The following is a 25,453-nucleotide window of genomic DNA, read 5'->3' on the forward strand; positions in this document are numbered from 1 at the left end:
ATAGTTTAAACAAGAAAACCCCTGTAAAATTCTTATACCTAAGTATTTTAATAGTTTTATCAAAAAAAGTGCATTTATTCATGAAAATTATATGAAAATACAGTAATCAGTGAGTATTTCTCAGTGAAAAATACTGCAAATGGGCAAAATTTTATGCGAATAATGGGTAAATATGTTCCACAGGGAAACCCGCGAATGCGTGAGAACGCAAATATGTGGGGTTTACTGTATGGTAGCCTAGCCTACACTATAAGGTATACTCTATACATACACGGTAGAGTAATTATTAATATCAGGTAATTCTGGAGGTTCATGCAAAGTGACTTATGATAATTTAGTGCAAAGAGAAATTGAATAACAAGAATTAGCTTAGCCTACACTATGGTACACTGTAAACATATACGGTAGCGTAGCCTACATTATACTGTACTCTATATTCACATATCGTATTATACAAATGTCAACATAACGAATATGCATCTTTTAAAATGTTATGCCTTAATTCACTGTATCCAATAATACTGTATTGCATATATTCTTATACAGTATTGCTTTTGTATTGTAAGTTGTGGTTATAGCGATCAATGTTTTGGTTTGGAAATCGTTTATGCGGTGTTTATTTCGCTTTATTTAACTCAGTTCAGAGCGCTTTTCTTGCTTTTAGTTAGCGTAAATGAATCTCTAGATACTTTATTTATGTGGGGCAAGGTTATTTTTCATTATACGAAGTGTTTTTAAGTCAAAACACAACTAAAATATGTCTCGTGAAATTAATTTATCTATTTTTTCTTTAATAGATGACAATGGCCATTTGGGGACGTTTGTTTTGCGTAAAAAAAATTCAAGATTCCATTTGCCATTTTCACTTGATTTCATCATAGGAGCTTTATGTATTTATTGTTTATCAGCGTAAAAATAACAGTAATGCCCAGTAGTTTTGATAAAAATACTCTCTCCAATTTTAATTACGATCGAGTTTCATCCATGTTGCCGATGCATGATGATTTACAGTAAAGTCATTAGCAGCTTGAACATTGTTTTCTCAGCTTCAGCTACAACTTGCAGCTTAAAATTAGCAGTATATCTCCTTGACGATCCTTTATCCATACCAAATAAAGGTATAATGTAAAAATATATCAGTCCTATTCTACTTATCGTCATTTGTGCTATAAGCTACGGTAATTGTTTTATTACCATACGATGGTTGAAACACCAGGTAAACGGCTGTTGTTATCCTATTTGGTTATAAGCAAAACAACAGTTTCTCGGTCGGTTGTTTATGGCTGTACGCATTGATGCAAGAGTATAACATTACTAACAATACTTTTATCATTCTCTTTTACTTTTTTAACTAGAAGATGGGATAAAGAGATAGAGGAAAAGTTGTCTATTGTAATTTGGTCTCTCTCACTGCCTGATTATGCTGCTGCCTGCACTGGTGCAAAATTTTAAAATATTCTGTAATTAATATTGTCTATCGGTATTAATTGCTTACCTCATTGCAAAATCGAATTATTTTAAGGTGAATTACCGTAACTCGAGCATTACCCGAGTATTTTAATAATTTTATCACAAGTGCATTTAGTCATGAAAATTAGATAAAAATACAGTAATTAATGAATATTTCTCAGTGAAAAATACAGCAAATGGGCAAATTTTCCGCAAATAATGGGTAGATACGTTCCACAGAAATCTGTGAACACGTGAGTAGTATTTTTATTATTATCATTTAATCTTATTACTATTATTACAGGTACTGTACAGTATTATTATTACTTATTATTTAATCTTATTAACCCTTAAGGGATGAGCTAAATATATACCGGGTGTTTCAAAATTAGAGCTACCCTCTCCACAGAACAAATGGAAAGTTATAAAGTTTTCTGCTATAGCCTATCTCCAAGTACATTATTTTAAGTTTCTATTAAGCTATTTTTCATTTTACATTTCTTGTATTTTCAGACTGAGTGATGGAGTTAGATACAGCCATGGCCAACGACTCGGAGGAAATCAGATGGAGTGACCAAATCTGGGCTATAACCTTCAGAGAGGCCACGGATGCTGGCGCATCCTTCATTTCAGGTTCCTGGATAGCTAAATACATTAAATGAGATGAATCCTTTGTTAAAAGAAACTGGAACAAAAATCCATATGACTGTCATCGCGAAAAGAGTGAGAATCTTGGAAGGCCGGAAGTCCTTTCTCAGGAGTCAAAAGACGTCATAGCTGAGGCAGTGGGCAGACCAAGAAAGTCTTTACGTAAATTGGTGCTTGAACTAGAAACAAAAAGGGGAAAGGAGAAGTTATAGTGCTGTATATCGTAAGTTGAAAAAATCTGGTATCAAGCCATTTCATGTTATCAGCAAGCCCAACATCACTTTGCAACAGAGAGAAGACCGTGCATGAGTTTGTGGTTCATTTCTTAAAGATTGGGATGAAGCTGACTTTCTCCATGTTGCCGCATCAGATGAATTCTTCATTTACACAGTCAGGAAGCCAAATCATAAAAATGACATCATTTGGGCTGTAAAGTTGGATGATATCAGCGATGGTGCGTGCTATCGCCAAGTTGTGAAATTTCCTGAATGTTTGAGAATTTTTCTGTTTCACAGCCAAACGGTTAATTTGGATCATCAAAGGAAAAGGACAGTCATGGAATGACGAATACTTCAGAGAAACTGTGCTTACTGGTGGAGTACAGGTAGTCGTCGACTTACGACGGCATTAGGTTCCGACAGAGCGGTCGGAAGTCGATCTCGTCGTAAGTCGACCAACCACATATGTACATGTATTCTGTACCTACGTATATTATCCATCATATCTCCTAAGTATGACTAGCCTACATATACATTTTATATTATCCCAAAAATGTGCATGTATAGTACCTATTTTTACGTTTAGCATATGAAATCTTATCATGCTTGAACTCCTTGATTAATAATTACTTTTATTACTGTATTTAACATTTTTATTGTAGGCATTCAAACCATCTGTCTGGTCTGTTTACATTTTCTTATCCGCCATTTGCATCGCCAATCGGCTACACGTATGACGTATTATTTACTTTTGTTTATTTATAGGTTTGAATTAAATACATATCGTATTTGACGGCGTATAAGATGCACTTTTTAAAAAAAAATGGCCTAAAAAATCCCCCTGCGTCCTATGTACATAATGTAGGCTCAAAATTTAAGAATTTTGGCCGAAATTATACATGAAACGTCACGTAGTTGTTGTAGCCTAGCGTAAAATTCGGTGTTATCCTAATAACCTATTAAAAAACAAAGTTTATTATAATTATATTTATCATTATCACACTTACCATCACCGCAATTACTACTGCTAGTATTATAATCAATATCTACGTTGTTATTATCGATATTTTCATTAAAATGTTAATATCATTATCGTCGTCTACAGCGGATCGCCGCATTCCACATTTATAGATATAAACAGTACGTGTGCTGCCACCTGTTGGTGATTATCTCGAGAGCTTTACGGATAACAAGGCTTCGTTCAGTTGGTAGTTGGCAATTCCTGCTAACATTCTTTTTACGCATAACAACATGGCTTCGATCAATTGGTGGTTGACAATTCCTGCTACCATTCTCTTTAGGCACAATAACAAGGCTTCGTTGAGTTCATACTTCGTAAGTGCTAGCATTCTCTTTTAAGAATAATAACATGGCTTTGTTCAGTTGCTCACGAGACTCGAGCCGTTACATAGGAAACATTTTTATTTATTGAATTTTACCCCTTGATCGCATACTTTTATATTATTTAATGGATATATATAACATATATTACCGTAGGTAACATCTTTATTAATGTTTTTGTTGATTCTGGCGGTAAGAAACGATGTTTACAAATGAATGTGTTGCGATCTATTGGTAAACCTATGAGGTAGCTTTCAGCAGCAGACTAAAACATTCGATCGTAGTAAATGGCTGATTGTATAATACATATTTTGATAGATATAAATATGGTAAATAACTTCTTTATTAATGTTTTTGTTGATTCTGTTGTAAGAAACAATATGCATATGATAACCTAATACTACAGTTTTTACTTACCAAAATCATATGAGCATAGGCTAGGAAACTTTTTTTTCCCTCAATGTCCTGCTGAAATTGGGGTGCGTCCTATGCAGACATGCGTATTATAAGCCATAAAATACGGTAATTTGTTATTACATTTATTTGCAAAAAATAGAAATAGAAAATACATTACAAAAATATGAATCTTTTACCATTTTCGAACGACACAAACACACAATGCTGCCGAAAGCTGAGCATCTCTCGGATATGAGCGCTGCGGTAGCGGGAAAGTAAGTATCGCACGCGCTTTCGGCGTATTTTAGCAAAATATAAAATTAAATATTATTATATATTATTATATTGTCGTAGCCGTCGTAAAGTCGGTCAGTCGTAAGTCGCATAGGTCGTAAGTCGACGACTACCTGTATTTCCTTTCCTCAAAGATCCTGAAAATGTGTTATCTGTTGAAGTCACATTTTTGCATGATAAGGTACCATGTTTCAAGGCTCTTCAGACACAGGAGCTGCTTCGAAACAGTGGTATTGATTTCTTCTCGTCAAGTGAATTTCCCGGTAGCTCCCCTGACCTTAATGTGTGTGAAAAACATTGGTAGTATCTTAAAGGATCGTGTTGAAGCGCGCACAGTGAACTATGATGGTATACCAAGCCTCGATGACCTGCGAAGAGAGGTGACCGAAGTGCTCAGGGAAATGGAGTTTGAGTCTTGGCTTTTTTGCGATTTGCTAAAATCATACCCCTCAAGAATGCAGGCTGTGGTACAGGCAGATGGAGGCCACACAAAATATTAAATACTCAGAGAGAAACTTCAATAAATACCTGTTCTGAATTAATTTTGTTTTTGTCCATATCAATTTTAGTTTACGCTGTAGAGGGGGGCTCTAATTTTGAAACACCCTGTATTAAACACACCCCTAGACCAGGCAAATTTTAAGGTTGGCCAATTTAAAAAAAAACACATCAATGGAAAGAGGAAGATATGCACATGGTGTACAAAAAAAAATTCTAAAAGTTTTCCCTACCTTCCATGGAAAGTTGAAAGTGACTATTTACAACTGTGTGGGGCCTCTTGCTCATAAAAATATGCTAATTTTACCAAGTTATGAATGTTTTTTTCTAATATTTTATTTTGTAAAATTATAATTACAGCTCACATAATATCACAACAAATAAGAACTAACATCAGTAACAAATTCTGAGTATATTTGTTGTAAAATATTTACGAGATTTATTGAGATGGAGAGATGCAGTAACTTTTTGTGAGGTATACATATTTTTTCTAACATTTCTTTGCAAAATTGCAAATATAGCTGACATACTATCATAAAAAATAAGCACTAAAACCAACAGCAATCCCTGGGTATATTTATGAGCAAATAAATAAAAAGACATCATGGGATAGAGAGGGGCAATACATTTCCCCAAGTCTCAAGGCACACTAATCCCCTTCTGTCCTGTGTTGAGCTACACAGTTGCCATAAGTCATTTATTGACCACTGAAGTGCTATGAATATCTTTCCCGCTAAATTCATCCAAATCGTATGACACGTAACATTAATACTGACGAGTTAGCCCGTCCATCACTCAAAACCTGTTACAGATACTCATATGATGATGCTTGTCTATTAAGAGTTAATCTTATTAGTATTTAAAAATTAGTACATACTTATTATGACCACTACGTATTATAACAGGTACAGTTGTTATTATTAATACTACGTATTATAACAGGTACAGTTGTTATTATTTATTATTTAATCTTATTAAACTATTTGAAAATTAGTACAGCTGACGCCCAGTAATTGCAGGGGATGCATACCACTAACCACCACCAAAGCTTAAACCTGTGAATAGTTGACACCCCTCTAAAAATAATTATAACTGCCTATTTTGACAGTTCAAAGCACAAAAAAAACTAAAAATGCTTATACTTGAATATTTTAATAGTTTTATCACAAAAAGTACATCTAGTCACGAAAATATGAAAATACAGGCAGTCCCCGGTTTACGACGGTTCGCGACTTTACGCGTTCGAAGTTACGACGCTTTTCAAATATATTCATCAGAAATTATTTCCCGGCTTACGACGCATGTTCCGGTTACGACGCGTCGTCACGCCGATCCGACGGAAGAAATTTGGCCCCAAAACGGCAGAATAATCATAATTTGAAGGTTTTTTGATGTAAAACTCAATAATAATGCAGTTTATGTCGTTTTCAATGCACCCAGATCATTAAAAGTAAGGTTTTCTTATGATTTTTGACGATTTTCGACGATTTTCCGTTTTCTGACGATTTTCGGGTTCTGACGCAAGCGCAAGAACGGAACCCCGTCAGAAACTGGGACCGCCTGTACAGTAATTTGAGAATATTTCTCTATGAAAAATATCACGTATAGGCAAATTTTCCACAAATAATGAGTATATACGTTCCACAGAGAAATCTACAAATCCAGAACAGTGAATAGTTGGGGGGCCCACTGTACTGTAAATAATTATTTTATCATAGCGAATGTATACGCACGTACAGTACAGTACAGTATTTAGTCACGAAAATATAAAAATACAGAATATTGCTCCACAAAAAATCTGCGAATAGGCAAATTTTTTCTATGAATATTTTTGAGACATGCTACAGAAAAATTCGCATATAGGTGAAGCCACGAATCCCAAACCGCGAATAGGGGGCAGTCAACTGGACAGTGTTTTACTTCAAAAGAATGTATATGAGTGTTAGCTGGAAACAAGGAGCTGTTCTTAGGAAAAGATCCTGTGTTAGGCCACACCTACTAGTTATGATCAGCTGAAGTGAAAAACAATGTTTATTATTGCAAATACATTTTATATTTTTTCTTTTACTAAGCGTTTCCATTACATTTGTAAACCCATTGCTGTCGTAGAGCCTCCTTGCAAGCATTGTGTGAGACACTGTATCCATTTGGAGAGATGGAGAAGGTCCAGATACATCTGTTCTTCCTGAAGCCATAATGATGCAGAAATATTAGGCTTTTAACCAAAAGCCACATCAAACTACACTTATTTTTTCCATTAATTTGCATATGCAGCTTTGCAGGGCTATTGGATGGTAACTAGTTGGTTGGAGCCTATTCTTTTAAGTAAATAACATGGTTTTTCTTTGTAAGAATACATTTTGTCGGTGATTTACACTACAGTTTTAAAAGGCTTAGGTAAAAATAAAGGTTCCAATACTAAAAGGTATTTGGTTGGTTGAAATCTCTTTCACAAGGCGGTTCTTGAAAATAATGAAATCCGCTAGCCTATGAAAGTAAAGTACAGTATATTACTCCATCCTTATTTTATAACCTTAGCCATCTCTTTAAGAAAATACTCACTGGTAGGTATGTGTAGGGAAAATTAAAATTACTCATTCTAAATTGTCAAATACATGAGGGGTAATTAGTTCAAGAGAAAATCTAAGATAACAACCTTTTATTTTGCAAATTTTACTAAAACAATCTTCCAACTTTCTTAAAAATAGAAAAATTGAGGTCCATAACGTTAAAATTTGCATGGAATTATACAGCAATACAAATATGAGATACAAAAGTAATACCAATACATATACAAAAGTTGTAAAACACATATCAAAGAAATCCCTGAAAATTTATACAAAATATTAAGTCACTTGTTGTTCATGAATAAAGCAGAAAATGTTTGCCTCTTAGGTCTCGGTAAAATAACAGTAATAAATTATTTTAATAAACATCAGCACGAAACCAAAATCAGTGTATAGAGAGGCAAAACTTTCTTCTCAATGAGCTGATAAGAAAGATTTGCCAAACCATCATCAGATTTGGAGACTCCTTCATTCAGGTGAAGAAAGCGATCTTCTGATGGAGGAAGGCTTTGATGTGGTAACATGACATACAGAGCAACTTGTGGATCAAATCGGATTATTGTTAAACCTTTCCTTTCTATGCGATTGTAAAAATCATCATCTTCACCCCCCCATCCATAATATCGATTTGCAAATCCATTTACAGCTGAAAAGTGAACACGTTGAACTGCTATTGCACCTCCAAAAAGGTTACGATAAGGTAGATGGTATCTGCAAGATATTTTACAGAACTTTAGAAATATTCTCTTTAACCTCCACTTCCTAACAAAGCAATCCCTAGTGAGGTTGCTTTCATGAAATTGCACCTTTCACAGAAAATTTTCAGAAATTATAAACATTAAACACGCTAGAAAATAATACTACATAAAATCACCAACAAATATAAATTTAAAACATGCAAAATACTGTAAACTGAAATAAATATTTAAAGCAAATTATAAAAATTATGCTTTTACAATAAAAAGTTTTCATACAAATCCAATAATTATAAATTCTATTAAATAGCCTTTAACTGTATGATGCAAAGTATTCCAAGGGCAACAGTTTAAGTAGCTATGCTTAACCAACTCCAGTATCCTTACAGATACCCTACTTGCATCATTGTTCTGTGCCAATCTCCATCAGATAATAGATAGGGAAGGTAGTTTACATAACAATATCTGATTAATGAGTTTGTGTAAACACTAGTTTTATTGTAAAAATGTAGTTTGTTATTACATTTAGGAGGGAGGTTGAAGCAAGAGAGGTCAAGAAAGGAGGGTAGTTATCAAAGTCCAGTAGGCAAGGACATTCTAAAAAGACCTTAAGTTTGCAGAGAAGATACTGTACACCAAAATCAGGGTACTCACCAAGCACAAGATGTGTAAAAGCAGGTCATCCAATAAATAAGTACACACCTCCACTGGGACAGGCAATTTAACCCCTCCTACTGAATGTAAATGGCCTGCCACAGCAATAAGAGATCCCAAACTATTCAAATCAAGTTGCACATCACTTGTCTACCCTAAGGATGTCAGAGAGATCTAAATTATGCTTAAAAGCCAATAAAGATAGATAGATAAAAGAGCATGGAAGAAGGAATGGTCAATGGTCTTGATGAGGTGACACAAACTGTTCTCTGAAGGGCCGGGTAACTCGACTACTGTGTCTTTGAAACCTTCCCAAGTAAACTGTATGCATGGTTGACTTGTGGATCCACAAACAACATAAATGCAGAGGAAGCTGCAGCTGACTTTGCAACTCTTCCTTTGAAGCAGCCAGAACAATAAATTGTCCAGATACCAGAAAAGACACAAGCACTAAAGATACACCCAGGAGGCTAATGGGGTGAGAATCCTGGTGAAGATCTCCAGGGCAGTGGGTTAATGGGATGTGGAAGTATGCATCATTCAGGTCTATAGAAGCAAGGAAGTCCTCCTGTGAACAGTACAGACTCAATGGTTTCTAAATAGAAATTGGCTAAGATGGAGAAATCAGTAGAGGTGGCTTAAGTTGATAATTGGTCTCCATCTCACTAGACTTCTGAATGAGGAAAAACCAACTGAAGAACCCCAGTGATTCTCACCAAAACTTCTCAACGGCACCTTTCTGCAGCATGGAGGTGACTTTGTCATTAAATACTTCCCTTCTCACAGGATTGGAAGGGTAAGAGCCTAAGGCAACTGGAAGACCAGCATCATGAAATAGCAACTGATAGCCACAGCAGAGGACCTCCAGAACCCAAGGCTCCAAGCCAATGGATTCTAAGGCTTCCAAGTTCTAAGATAGCCTCCAACTTGCAGAATGGATGACAGGACTCCACCTGCTAACACTTGGCAGGTCATGAGGCCCTTGGTAGAGGGTGAGTATGCCTGGAGCAAAAACAGGAAAAGATCTAATACAAGGTCAAGATGACATAGCAGCTGCAGGAGGCAGCATAGGACTTGATACTTAGAGTCAAGCACAAGACGAACTAGATTCCTTACCAGTGGAGGAAGAACATTTCTTGTACATTCATCACTGCCTTAGTTTATGCCAGTGTTTAACAGACCAATTCCTGTTAACTATGCAGGTTGGAAGTACATGCTTGGCCCCTACAAAAAAAATATATATACTGTATATACAAATACAGTAGGGTTCCTCCTCCAAAACTACTGTAAATGCTGCAGTACTTACCATCCCAGCCAGCAGAGAAGTATATTGAGGCACATGCTAAAATATATAAGGTAAAAATCATACAAATCACACAAGCCAAGACGTGAATCGCCTAAGTAAACATTACCCTTCAAGCAATGAATCCCAGTAAGAATAAAGTAGAGAGAAAAAACTACATAACAGCCTATACAAAAGCAAAAAATCCAAACTAAAGCATACAAGAACAGGAACAAATCATTTGCTAGCCAAATTGTGACTTCAAAAAAAAAAAAAAATCACTCATGAAATTTTGAAAATATATCACACACAAGATGAGAATGAAACAAAAAATGAAATCAAATATTGAAATCAAATCAATAAAAATGTTATAAATGCTGAAAAGTCCTGGACAGAGAGAATGGTAGCAACTCTGCCATACACTGAGGCACACAGAAGACTGAATACAAGCAGTTTATCTGCAAGGACCCAGGCAACGGCTAAACTTGCCTGGTAGAAACATTTTTTACATGTTGTACATGTGCACCTAGAAGCTTTCTGTTCAGTTAAAGGCTATGTTACAATTAATAAGTATGCAATATAAACCTCAATTTAAAATCAAGAGTTACAATTACTTTAAATGAACTCAAGTTCTGAATGCAATATCTAAGAAAAATTTTTTTCAAATCCCTATGCTGACTGCCAAGCACATTCACTTTAATGCAACAGTATAAATGAAAAATGGAGCTGGATTATTTTTAGACATGAAAGGGATGTCAATTCTGTCAATAGCACCTAGCAATCTCAGGAACCCTTACCCTATGATTTTCTGAATAATAAAGGATTTTGTAAATTATATTTACAATAAAAATACTGCCATCAGTAAAAGTAAATTATTCACATTAGCCCAATTTACAGTCTCCACAAACCCTAGACAATCCATTCCCAAATAAAAAGTCTCCTGGCTATCTTGCAGCAAAGGGCATGCAAGCTGATGGGCCATATGCTTCATTTAGAGAAGTACCTCATTTCTTGTGTTTGCTTCATTTAGGCAAGCACCTTATTTCTTGTGTCTGCTTCATTAAGGCAAACACCTTATTTCTTGTGTCTCCACTAATGCAAATAATTTGTTTCTTGTGTCTCCACTAATGTAAATAATCTGTCTCATCCCCGTGGGGGTTAGTGCCGTCAGTGCACCTCACAGGGTGCACTGTGGGCACTACTAAAGGTTCTTTGCAGTGTCCTTTCGGCCCCAACTGCAAACCCTTTCATTCCTTTTACTGTACCTCTTTTCATATTATCTTTCTTCCATCTTGCTATCCACCCTCTCCTAACAATTATGTGTAACTGCAAGGTTTTCCTCCTGTTACGCCTTTAAAACCTACCTACTTTCATTCCCTCTCCAGCATTGAATGACCTCATAGGTCCTAGTGCTTGGCCTTTGGCCTCAACTCTGTGTTCCATTCCATTCCATAATCTGTTTCGTAGACTTTGCATAATTTTTGTTGTAAATGTTATTAAATTCACAGTAATTAGCCTTAGTTTATTTCTTTTTCGCTTCAGTGCATGGGGATTTTTTAGCTACCGTATTTTAATATTTTCCTACTTAAGTTCACTGTGCCATCAGACCAATATTGTCTGTACATTTATTTCCCTACCATGGAATAAGTTTGTCTGTTAATGGCCCTTACTCATTTTTGTGAGGCTTTACAGTATTTAATAATGTGTTAGCTAATTTCTTGATTTTAATGTTTACCTTCCACTTCTCTTAACTAATACAGTATTAACACCACTGTACTGTACTTGGTTTGCAATTTTTCTCAGGGATTTTACATATGTAATCAAGTTCCTTCTTATTCCCTTTTTGCTTTTCCTCATCCTCTACTGTTTAAGTAATTAAAATTAAGTGTTCATTAACCACAGGACTATGCATGAATGCTTTTGTCAATATGTCTTTGACATTTTGCTAGCTTACTGGCTTCCTTTTGTGAAGTCCTATATATAACAACTCCAACACATTGGACAGTTACCATTTACATTACAGTATAAGTGCCTTAGCCCCTTTTTATTTCTTATGAAGAGTAATGAAGAAAAGATAATGATGACTGTCATATTTTCAGGACAACAGGTTTAAAGCAAAAGTTTCTGGTTGAGAGTTTCCATGATACATTATTTTATAATTACAGTATAAAATGTCCATACATAATTCATAATTTTTTCTGTTTCACTTTTACCTAATCAAGTAAATAAATTAAGTTTCTTAACTAATAACAGACTTAGGCTGTTTTCTGTTGAAGGAGATTCCCATTGTACTGTAGTTGCACCTGTTGCTTAGCCCTCGGCCAAGTACAATTTATGTCTCTGCAGTCTTCCTGTGTGCATGTCTGCAGGTGGCATGGACTGCTGGGGATGTGCTTTGGGTTAATGTGGTGTTTGTGTTTCAGCAGTAGTTGTAGTAGATGGTCCCCTGCTCCAATTAACTTCCCAAACACCTTTCTGCATTCACAAACACTGACTTGTCTGTCTTTACCACGAAACCCTCTACAGAAACTGAGGATTTAGTGACCAGGCTAGAGCCTGGTGTCCTCTGCTAAGGTTTCTATCAAGAGGTTCCACATGCCAGCTGTAGCATGACCTTGGAGACTTACACCAGTCTCCATGGAAGGACTGATTCCATTGTCAGAAAGAGCAAGCTGACTGAAGCAGGCTTGCATAAGTGACTGTGGGTAGTGTAACAATTACACACTCGCATAATGTTTGCAACAGGCATCCAACCACAAACACTAAGATAATTTTGGGATCAAAATTTCAGTGGCTGACTACCTGGAGTCAACTTACCTGGGTGGCCAGGCAAACACATAAACAGACTAAATCCAACAGCTGGACTGACAATGCACCTTCAATCACGCTCATGAATAGGTGGTGAGGGTCAATGATTCAGCAATTCCAAGCAAATTACTTTTGATAGGTAGAAGCATATTCACTACAGTTACAGTCCAGTGACTAACTAGTTATTCATCTTCAACTATACATTAAAAACAATGGAATTCATGGATAGGCACGCTTCTAGGTGATTTTCACCAAGGGAGTAACTATGACAACCACTGAAAGCAGACAAGATTGGATTTAACTAGCTGGACTAGCATTTCTTGAACTACAATTGTTGATCAGCAAGAGTTTCAGCACAAAGATTCATTTGGGTTCCTGCAGTCAGAGGAAATGAAGCATGGTCTCATGCTGAATAGAAACTTGCAGAAATGATCATCTTGTCCACAGTCAGTGAATATATCACCACAACCCAGTGTGGCAGTGATAACTGCTGAATGTTTTGCAGTTACAGCTAAGCCAGATATACAGGCATAGACCCTAGAAGCAGCCCAGTTTCAATCTCAGTGAATTGATTCAGTGAGAGTGGTTATTTCTGTCATTTTTTATAAGGTTTCAGTTTTGGTGGACAATAGTGCATGGCTAAAACAAACTTCCTATACAAGTCAGGGATGTCATACTCGTGCAAGTGCCCAACATTTCATTTATCTATGACAAAACTTAAAAGCAGCTCAAGTTTGAATAAGAGACATGGTCACAACAGAAGTATGACTCTCACATGCAATCAATGGTTAATTCTATTAGTGGCAATGCTTTAGATTTTCCAGCTACTGGCACAGATGACATGGTCAATGGCTTTCTAAGTGCTACCAGACATTGATGACATCTGGCAAGCAGAGAACAGGTTTAGGCAGATGCTGTGCTGTCTACAAAAGAAAGTAACACTACCAGATCAGAGATGAAGGAAGAGAGCTACAAAGTGATGAGCATGACATGTTTTTGTCCTGGTCTCAGACAACATTTTCAAAAGCAGATGCTATTGACAACCACCTTAATCACACACAATAGTTTTCTCAACATTGTCTTATCATCATCTTAGGCAGTGCTCACAACAAAACACAGCTCCCATCTTAGAAAAAATTCTTTCACAAAGGTCAGTGATACCAGCAAAATCAATACTATAACCAAATCTGGATAATTGTAGGGACCTTAGTGCTAGAGCCTTTGCACAGCTATGAGACTGGAGCAACCTCCATTTTCCCAGTTTTGGGAGTTGGACTATTGCTTTAAAAGAGCTTCACTTCTTCCTCATCAATAGGTACCACTCCCATACCTTAATTTTCCCTCATTGTGGAGATGTTGATGGTCAAGTCAAGAAGTCACTGTTTGAAAAATCCTCTAAGATCTTATATGTCTGGCCACCTTTCAGGCACATCTCACATTAAGGAAAGCCAATGTACTGTGATCTTTAATGAAGGCAACCCCTATAGAGTGAGGTAAATGTGGAACAAGGAGTTAGGAAAGACCATGGATTTCAGACATCATTATCTTGCAAAGACAAAAGGTTGCTCTAAAGAACACAAGGAGGCCTTCTCAAAGGAAGAACAGAGTTGGCTGAAGTTGCAGGAGCACAATGGCTTCTCTACTGATTGGTCCTATGTTACCTCGACCATATCCCATCATTATATTTTCATGTTTCACAAGAAGATAACAAGAGGTATCAGTCGGTAATACCAAAGGGTTTAGCACACATGCAATTTTTTCCTTTGCTTTCTCAAGAAGATCTTGGAATTTTATCTTCGGACAGCAACTCAGAGGTGTCAGTCTCCTTGACTTCCAGAAGACACTACATCCAAGGAGGATGGCCTAAACTTGACCCAGGCTACCTTTTGGATCCTGTAACACTGATAACTTACTTTAGCTTTGTGTAGCCAGACTTTTGTTGCTTCATTTGGTAACTCTCTCTCTTTCACAACTGATACGTTGCAAGTCTGGGTCTGCCAAGGATTAGCAAGCACTGCATTTTAGGAGTACCATCCTCTATGTCCTAAAATTACAGACGTATTATCTTACATGTTCAACCAACTTTCAACCCCACCGTTATGCCTCCCTGTCCTCTAGGGTTTTAAGTTCGTTGCTAATCTCAAAGCCATGAGTGCTTGACCAGACCATTTATCTAATAAACTAAGTCTGAGTAATTCCACATGCAAAAATCCAAGGCATACCAATCTGTTACTTCTGGAATTAAAACACTTCTACTGTATATGTCTGGACCTTCAAGTGTCATTGTGAATTGCTCCTCATTCTAGTGGGTAACCATGGTATTCACAACTTCTTCACACTACTCTCCCAGTTCAACTTAAGTGACACTTTTTACAGTTGTGCCAACCGTTTCTTAATTGTTTTCCTTTTAGACCTCAACCAACCGAACAGTTCTGCAATTGATGTCACCCAAAATGCAAACAGTAATCTGTGAAGAGATCAATTCAGGAAGGCTTCTTGGTACAGTAAAACTTCATGTCACCTCCTTTGGCATCTCCACCCACTCATCTTCAAAGCAGTACCTGAGATCTGTTTTGGGGAAGGATATTCAGGCAACATATTATAGGGCTGAAATGAACACAACATGTTTTCATAATAAAAATATATTTTTTAATACAAACCTATCATTCATATTGTAATTAACCTCTTCCCTACCCCATACTCTATCTGTTCTGTTTTTGCTGCACAATGGAATGATGAGTAATACATCACATCATAAGAGGGCCTAGGCATGTGCAAAAAGGATATCTTCCTTCCTGGTACAACAGGTTAGTGTAACTAGGATTTCCTATACAGCAATAAGGCAATTTTTAATAAATGAGTTTGTACTGCAAAAACTGAATTTAGTGTTTCATAAAAACACTTTTCTTAAAGCATCAGGATCTTCTGCAATAAATCACATAGTTCAAACTAATGTAGATGGTATTTCCTTGTAGAATGTCATAATATCACAAGCAGGCACTATATTATCACCAAAAAACCAAAGTTAAATATGAGTAATCCTTATGTACTTGTACTGACCACAAACCACCTAGCCAACAATGTCCTGCTTTTGCACCTGTTTTCATCCTCGCTTGACCCTCATGCATAAAATTATGTCAGCACTGCAACCAGGGCCAATGAAGGAAGTGGACATAAGGATCAAAATAGTACTCTTTTTGTGGGACTTTGAACCATGTTTCCAGTACCATGATGTATGGTATTCTCATGCAATCCAAGGTATAGTTATCCGTCATAAAATGCTTATGGCAAGCATGGTCTTGGACCATCTTAGGATGTGTTTACCCTCAAATGATGGGTTTGTTAATCAAACAAATAAAAATATTCTAATAAAAATTAGTTTTTAATACAAACACCACTTAAAATTATGTTCCTGCCTTCCAATCCCAATCATTTACTGTATCTATAAGCTGGACTACAAGAGAAGTGAAGTGCTTACCTAACTGGAACCAGTGGTTTATAAGTGCATAAATGCAGTGCTGCCCATCAGACAGCAGAGGATCTTGTTCTTTATATTCAGAAATGGAGTGTCTAGGGTACATGAAGGCCCCATATTGGCTTTATGTGAATGATGAGTTTGTATTCCAAAAGTCAATACTGTTTTCTAAAAATTTTAGTTTTGCAAACACCAAAGGGAATCAGCCAAAGAGAAATAAATATTAATTTAAAGATCTGAAATTCATTTTTTTTTTGCAGTCCCTTTTTCTTTTGTCTTTCGGTCATAAGTTGGTTAACATTTTAATTTCTCACCCTCTCTCTAAGGTTGCATTCACAGGCTAGTAGCAATATACCTCTTTTTATGAAGTAATGCTGATAAACAGAATTAGAATACAAATAGTTCAAAAAGATAAATAAATCACATTTGTACACCCCCATGAGTCATGCCTACAGGTAAGTTCTCTGACAGATGAAAACCGGAATTAAGTAAGGTTTATGAAGTTGGTGGCAAAACCTACTCTAAATTTAAATGTTAATCTAGGCAGCAATCTCATCAAGACACAGAATCTTCCACATCAATTACAGAAAAAGCATACTTAAAAAGATAATATAAAATACAAAATTCATTGGTCATGCTGAATCCTTAATTTTACTTAAACAGAATAGCAACAGTAATTACAGTATACTAGTAAAAGGATAAGTATATATGAAAGGATGGTGATAATTATTTAAATGTTATCTAAACACCCCGGTATTTATATCTAAATAGAGCTGGTCTTTAGTTCTGTTCTTAAGAGTGAGGATGGAGTAGGAATCTAAAGGATTTGTTTTTAAAGGAGGTGTGAAACCTGAAACAACAGGCAAATAAAAACTGAAGCAAGAATACAAGGAATTTTTTTTCTTAAAGGCAGAGTGAAAATCATACCTAAAATCCAAAGGATTTGCTCTTAAAAGTTAAAATTGGAAATAAATCCAAAGGAATTGTTCTTGAAGGAGTGAAAACTGGAGCAAAAATAAAGAGGATCTGTTTTTACAGGAATAATGAAAGGGAAGGGCAAAACCAGGGCAAAAATCCACAAGATTTGTTTTTAAAGGAGGGAAAACTAAAGCAAGAATAAGTTTACGAAGATAGCAAGCCATGTAGGAAAGAAGAAAGCAAGCCATGAGGTGTACAGAAAATTACAGAAAGCATCACAGCAACAGTGCAAAGGGATACTACAAATAACCTTGAGTATTGTCTAAGAACACCTTGCAATGTACACTGTAACCAATGTTTGCTGGAAGGTGATAAGGCATTTAATTCTAATTACAGGATGAAGATCACATCAAGTGTAACAACAAACTAGGTCCTTGAGTTATCTTTACATAAACCAGTGTTCATTCCTTTAAGGTTCTGCTGTTTAAAAAAACTAAAAACTGATATTATATATATTTTATAAGCATTTTATTCATCAAAATATAGCAAATTTTAAAATTAATTTATATTTTTCTTAATGTACAAACCTGAAGTTCTTCAAATTAGGATAAGCTTGGAAATGCAAGCTGGATCGGCCATTAAAACTTTAGTGACAAGGTAGTTAACTACCAACAGGCAGGGGGAAGTCCCACCCACCTGACCAGTTTGCACTCCACTTGCTTTCCAGCCCAGATGGCAGATTAGAGGGGTGGCTGAGGTGGACCATTCACATAAAAAACTGCAGATTTGTATGGTAGGAAAAATACAAATCACTTTTAAAATCTGCTATTTTTTCCTACATAAATACAAACCTTTGTTCTTTACATTAGGAGACTTACCCACTGGTGGGAGGAAATCTATATGGGTATTCTCTGAAATGACTGGTAGGTTCACCCAACCTGGGAATGTTGTCTTCCTGGTCCATTCAGGAGCAAAGCAAGGATGACCTCGTACCTATAGCTTCTTGCTGCCCATATGGGATGTTGCACTACTGGACTTCTGGACGATTAGGTAAATGGATTATATTGTAATTATTTAATCAGGTTGTAAGACCCTTGAGAAAATCAAATTTTGGAAGCAATGAGGCAGGCCTAAGTCAACAAGGGCCTGATTTATCATCTGTCCTCCTCTGACCCTTGCCAAGAGAGAAGAGAACTTGTGCCCCTTTTCAACCAATGAAAAGACTGATGCTCAGTTGAGTAGCTAACCTGCACTCTGACTCTAACTTACAAGAGAGGAAAAGAGAGAGAGGAGAAGGAGAGCCAGTCATTACAAAACCTCTCTCTTGCCACCTGAACACCTTACATGAGGTGCCACCTGTCCTGAAAGGGAGCTGAGCTAGCCACCTAACTCCTGAGCAACCACAACCAGTCCAAGGAAGGTGTGTCCAAAGCCATTGGACAGCATTCTGCAGGTAAGACAAATGTGAAGGTGATAAAAAAAAACCATCTCTTTCCATAATATATCTGATGATCTGACAGATTCCTACTGAATGCAAAGGATGGGATGATGCCCCTACCAGCATGAGCTCTTGCTCAGGTTGCCTACTCGCACTTCACACTGGGTGAGTCACATGCCTACAGATCAACAAACAGAGTTGTAAAGTGTTCTTGAAAACCACATCCTTGACTCTGTTAGAACTAACTGAAGCAACATCAGTATTCAAGACTTGTGTCAGGATATCTTCAAGTATGTAAAGCTAAAAAAAAAAAAGACAGCACGGTGGACCCCCACTTTTATGCACTTCACCTTTTCACGCTTCACTTTGTTGCGGATTTTTTTGGTAACATATCTTTCAATTTTACGTGGGAACTTTCACCAATTCGCAAATTTTTCCGTGGACTATATCTCTAAAATTATCACTAATTACTGTATTTTTTCATTAAAGGATGAGAGAGAAAGAGAGAGAGAGGTGTTTACATCAATCTAGGCACAATATAAATGGATTCTGTAAGTGAAATAATATTGTATTAATATTCTGCTGTTTTTTCATTAAAGGATATATATAATGAGAGAGAGAGAGAGAACTGATGTGTTTACGTCATAGTCTAACCACAGTAACCAGCTGGGGATGAGACTTTACAGGCACCGTTAATAGCTAGAGAGGATAGTAAGAATGTGTTGCCTATGTATGAAATTCAGATTTTAAATATTTTTACGGTGATTAGAGATGAAACATCAACAATGATAAAATACTCTCTTGTGTACTGTTATAGTATGTGTGATAATCATAGTCAACTAAACTTTTAATGAAATACAGTACAATAAATCAGAAAAAGCAAAAAATATGGCAACATGTATGTACATATGCACTCACTTGTAGTGAACTTCCTGGCTTTGTTTATTTTTGTATTTTTTTATGTTTATGGTATAGTAATTGATATTTCATTAAAGGATATGTACAGTACAGTAGGCAATCCCCAGTTAAAGGCAGGGGTTCTGTTCTCAGCCGAGTGCCACTAACTGAAAATTGTTGATAATAGTGCCAATAAACTGCTTAACGGTGCCACTAACTGGATATTGGCACCAATAAACCACTTTCCGATGATAATAAACCGCTTACTGGCACCGAAAATTGCTTACCTGCGCCAAAAATCGCTTACTGGTGCTGAAAATCTGATTAACGGCGTCACTAGCCAAGAGCTGTAACACCAAAACACCGTTAACCTATGCCGCCGGCAAGCGGGAACTGCCTGTACTGATATACGGTACTGAGAGAGAGAGAGAGAGAGAGAGAGAGAGAGAGAGAGAGAGAGAGAGACTCTGTCGTCAGAGAACTTGCAACTGGTGGTTTTGAGTTGCCAGCATATGAAATTCAGATTTTAAATATTTTTAAGGTGGTTAGAACAATATAACAAGAGTATGAATGGATTCTGTAAGTGGAATAATGTTTTATTAATATTTTGCTGTGTTTTTGCATTAACGGATATGTATACTGAGAGAGAGAGAGAGAGAGAGAGAGAGAGAGAGAGAGAGAGAGAGAGAGAGAGAGAGAGAGAGAGAGAGAGAATGATGGTACAAGACTTTTTTAAATAAATTTATGGGAGATGGTGAGGACTAACCACAAACTGACTGTCGTGTATGACGTAAACCAAGAACTTACTGTATTAAATCATTTTTATATCATAAATGTATTTGTACGTAATCATAAAAATACTAACATGACGTAACAAACCTAGCATTCTGTTTAGAGTCATGTGTCCCATCATTCTAAACTATCCACATACTTTATGTGCTGTACAGTAAATATTTCAAAATCATCTTACAGCACAGCAAAATATTATTAAAATATATGTACATTAAGTGCAGTACAGTAGATGATGTGTAAAGTTACATTAGGCAAAAGAAGACGTGTGTATCTGAATTATAGGGGATACTTAAGAGTAACAGTTGTAGGAGGGTGCATAATGTTGTAAGATGACTTTTAAAAGATACTGGGGTGTTCTGGGATGATAGTCTGAGGTATATTTTTGTTTGTATTGTTGAGCCGGGCGATGAACCGTTAAAATAGGCAGTCAAATGCGTTTAGTTTAAGGGATACAGGGTATTTGGCAGTTGTAAGCCAGTTAAAAGTATTTTTTGAGAGGATTTTGTATTTCCAAGGTTGATTCTGGAACCTATCCCTGTGTGAAAGTGGGGGAGCATTGTAGTATTTTCATCGAAGTCACTACTGAAAGTCCATGAGGGGATGGCCAAAAAGGACTCGAACTTACATGACTGACAATTCTGAGTCCTGATGAAATTTGGGACAATTTCAAACAGACCTCCACAGGCAGGGTAGTTCTATAAGAGTACCCCATGCAGTGCGCACTGTAGGCATTACTTAGGGTTCTTTGCAGAGTCCCTTTGGCTCCTAGCTGCAACCCCTTTCATTCCTTTTACTGTACCTCCATTCATATTCTCTTTCTTCCATCTTACTTTTCACCCTCTCCTAACAATTGACTAATAGGGCAACTGTGATGTTTTCCTCCTGTTACACCTTTAAAACTTTTGTAATGTCAATTTCTGTTTCAGCACTGAATGACCTCATAGGTTCCAGTGCTTGGCCCTTGGCCTAAATTCTATATTCTATTCTAATCCTGAACAGACAGAAATCCAACCTCCTGAGTGCCACAGATACACGAGCCCAGATGACTGACCTGCACCTATGACGATGTCAGGGCTATTGAAAACACAAGTCTTTGGGTTGGGTTCACATCTATACCTGAGGACCTTTGCACAGACTCATACAGGCAACAAGTCAAAACTCCTAAGAACAAGAATCCCACCCCTCCGGGGTCTGAATCCCCAAGAGAGAAAGACTAATTAGAGCTTCTCCTGAAAATAAGGTTCTCCCTAGAAAAGGGAAGACCCATCTCTGGAATCTAACCCTGGCCTAAAACTGATCCATGCTTTCAGATACTGGAAGACCCATCTCTGGAATCTAACCCTGGCCTAAAACTGATCCATGCCTTCAGATACTAAGTCAAAAAGAAGCTTCTTGCAGTGGGTGAGGAGGAAAACACCAGTACTGTACCTGCTGATGAGTAGCTCTGACCAGAAAGATCTCTTGTCTTCAATAACATGGTTGGAGATGGTCCTTCCCTGGTAGACAGCCACTCAGGAAATAAAAGTATTCCAAAACCTACGGCGTAGATGGGTGGGACCCTTCCTTGATGGAGGAGATGGACATCTTCCATGTGTGAAGTGCCAGAGTTCTTATACTTGGAGATACCCAACTACAAGTGGCTGAATCTGATGGTCAACCAAAGAGAAAAACTCCTGGGGCCTCGGACACCAAAGCTAGCAGGCCTGGATATTACTTGGCATGGGCCCAAGGAATCAGCAGAATCCTCCTGAGAAATGTCAACATAGTATCTTTGCAGAAGAGTGCAAGCTTAGTAATACAGTGCCTGTTCCAAAGAGTGGCATATCTGCAGAATGCAGTAACTACAGGCCAATTTCTATTCTCCCTGTGCTCTCCTAAGTTGCTGATAAACTTATCTTTAAGCCACAATATAAGTAAGTAGAACCTAAAGGATTGTTACTTGGTAGTCAATATATGCATATGGGTAACAGTTAGGAACCTGCAATGCTCTTTTAGACTTGACTTGTCATTTACAAGGGAACCTTGATATCGGTTTTGAGTGCAGAGTAATTAAAAAAGATTTTAGTGCTGCTTAAGATTTAGTAAATCACAAGGTACTTCAGAATCTTGGAGTGGGTGGATATGTTTTAGGATTACTTGAAGATTCCCTTACAGGTAGGCAGCAGTGTGTTGCTGTGGACAGGATCTTTAGTGAACCAAGACCTATTTTGTCTGTAGTTCCACAGGGTAGTGTTCTGAGTCCACTGTTATTTTTAGTGTATACAAATAATATCGTTGTTGGCCTGGAAAACGAGATTATTCAGTATACCAATGATGCAACACTTGTGGGTGCAGTAAAGTCTCCACTTATGAGAAATGAAGCTGCCCTCAGCCTCAATCAGGACATGGACTGGATCAGTGAATGGTGTAGTTGGTGGGGTGAGGCTGAACTCCAGTAAAACAAAAATACTATTGATAAGCAGATCTTTTACAGATTTCCCACTCCATCCTCCCCTTCAGGTGGATGGGACTTTGTTGAATGAGTCTGAAGCTTTAACTAACCTGGGTGTGACCTTTGATTCACATAAAACTTTTGAGAAATATCTAATGAAAGTTTCAGCAAATGCCGCATGAAAGTTAGGTATTGTTCATAAGGCCTCATATATTTATAACAGTGATAAAATCAATATAACCCGTTTTAGGCTGTTTGTGCTTCCTTTACTAGAATACTGTTCTCCGGTGTGGATGTCTGCTTTTGCCAGAGAGTTATCTCTTTTAGATAGAGCAGTTTATGGTGGTAGGCTTCTGTTTCCTAATAGTAGCAGTCATGATTTGGACCATCGATGGATGGTCTCTTGTTTGTCACTTTTTCATACGCTGTATTTCAACAGATATCTTTCACATTCACAAATGATCCCTGATCCCCTACATCTGCCGAGAGCAACTAGATTCGCTGAGCAGCAGCACCAATATGCATAAATGAGCCTGATTGTTGAACTTTTCAGTTCCAGAGGTCCTTTATTCCTCACACCGTTGGACTGTGGAACAGCCTCCCAGAGGATGTCGAGCTATTGGAACTTCAGAAGTTCAAGTGAAGATGCTATGCATTACTATCCTAATACTGTTCTTGCATTTTAATACATTTTATCTATTTACTAATTTATTAATTTATTTTTTACTTTTTTAATAAATGGGATCTCTTCTTTATGTATTTCCCTTTACTGCCTTGTCTTCCTAATGAATGCCATATTCTTTGGAAGCTTGAATTTCAAGTCAATGGCCCCTGTGGCTTGTTCCATGTGAATGGGTTTCATCTTCTGAATAATAACCTGCCGTTGATTAGCTACTATAATGGCGGAATGATATGAAAGATGTAAGGTTCAAGACTGCCCCATCCATGCTTACCACAATCCAAACATGGAGATGAAATTACTTCCAGAGCCTCCTGTTGTGCCAAAAAGCAGCCAGGTGTAAGCTCAAAACCTGGAAATCTCGAACAACTTCCTTGCCATACAGATGACTTAGAACCAATGTCCCTCTACCTATTTCCCATGGTAGTGCTGGTGTGAGAGCCTAAAAGGTATCTGGGCCTCAGCTCTAAAATGAGATTCAACACCCTGAGTGACACCCAGTTGTGCTCCCCACCCCTCAGAGGGTATGTCTGCAAAATGAAGGTACCCCAAGGGAAAGTGCCTAGAGGTACTTCCAAGAGGGTTCCAAAGTGTCAACACTGCCGAGTAAACTGTGTTTGGCAAGACAGAAAACTTGTGTGCAACCTTCAAGTTAGCTGATGCAAGAAAGCTAAGTAAAGACTCTTGCTACTGCTGCAAATCAGCATACTCAGGTGCTCACTCTCTACTTGGGGAAGAGTAGTAATATCTCACAGTTTATTGCCACTAAACTTGAGAAAGAAGGTTTTCTTCTGCTAACAATGGCAGCGAGTTCACCAGGACAACAAAACCCAAACCCTTCAGGAGAGTATAAATACAAGCTCACACCACTATGGACTCGTAAGATTTTAGGGAAAAGGCGATCAAAAGCCCTGAAAGAAAACCTCCCCCCGAGAGTAAAGTGCAGTACTTCTGAAAGAGCCAAAAGATATGTTTCTCTGACAAAATGCCCATCCTTGAAGCCCCTCGAAAGAAGAAGTTGCTCTCTCTGTCGATTTGCAGCATGCCAATCCTCAGCATCGCACACAATCCTACTGTAGGAACAAAGCAAGGAAATGGACTGGAAAAGCGAGTAAGAGGTATCAGGACCAAAAAGGAGAGAAGTAAGTATTCTTCCCTTGTGTATTCCTCAGGTCACCCAGAAAATTCACAGTCATGGTGAAATGACTTGACTGGCACCCTCTTAAAAATGGCAGTCAAAGGGAAATAATGCTACCTTTGCATTTTCCCTTACCACTTTTCTGAATGCACAAGAGTGGTTAAAAGTGAGATGAAACTCCTCAAAGGAGAATTTTGGGATTCTATATGGGAAGAAAGAAGTCTGGAAATTCCACAATCCTGAAGAGAAGGCCAATTGAACCTAAAAGTCCAAGAGTCTAAAGGACACTACCTGGCAAAGACAGCTCCTGTTATTCAACTGTATTGACTTGCCACAGCTCCTACTTTGTTCTGAAATGAGTAAACTACAACCCAGAGCTAGTCCAGTCCTTAGTGCCAACACCAACTCGGTGCCAAAACTTGCCCAGCGACTTGAGAAAACAATGTATCCTGCCTCCCTAGATGCAAATTGACTCCCAGATAGCTGTCTGGTGGGAGGAATAGCCAAAAAGGTCTGCCCCCAAACAAGAAAGTCTCTCGACTGTAGCATCTTCCTTCAGGTTAGCCCCTGTAGAAGATGCCACAATTGCTACAGTGATGGACCAAAGATCCTGCACCAAAATCTCCTAACACATGTGTGGTCGACAACTCTAAGTTGTTACCATTGCAATCAAGTGAGAGATTAAAAGAAACTGGGTGAAAACCAAGTCTACCTGCAGTGTCAGTCTGATACTGTCTAAGCAAAGGCATTTCCTTTTTGACGAGTCAGGGGCACAGGAGGAAACTCACTAGGCTTAAATGAATTCCCATCACAGCTACAGTCAAAATTATTTGGC

The 25,453-nt window shown here is 37.5% G+C and overlaps 1 protein-coding gene across 1 annotated transcript in view; it reads right to left on the reverse strand.

Moving 5' to 3' along the window:
- Nucleotides 1-7,491: 7,491 nt before the first annotated feature.
- Nucleotides 7,492-25,453, reverse strand: part of LOC136849512 (beta-1,4-galactosyltransferase 4-like) — a 227,239-nt gene continuing 209,277 nt past the window's right edge. The window contains exon 8 of the mRNA XM_067122856.1: nucleotides 7,492-8,122. Within this exon, the coding sequence (XP_066978957.1) occupies nucleotides 7,780-8,122 (343 nt within the window). The 3' untranslated portion in view covers nucleotides 7,492-7,779. The remainder of the gene's footprint in view (nucleotides 8,123-25,453) is intronic.

This window comes from Macrobrachium rosenbergii, chromosome 21 (genome assembly GCF_040412425.1).
Source record: "Macrobrachium rosenbergii isolate ZJJX-2024 chromosome 21, ASM4041242v1, whole genome shotgun sequence".
Classification (NCBI taxonomy): Eukaryota; Metazoa; Arthropoda; class Malacostraca; order Decapoda; family Palaemonidae; genus Macrobrachium; species Macrobrachium rosenbergii.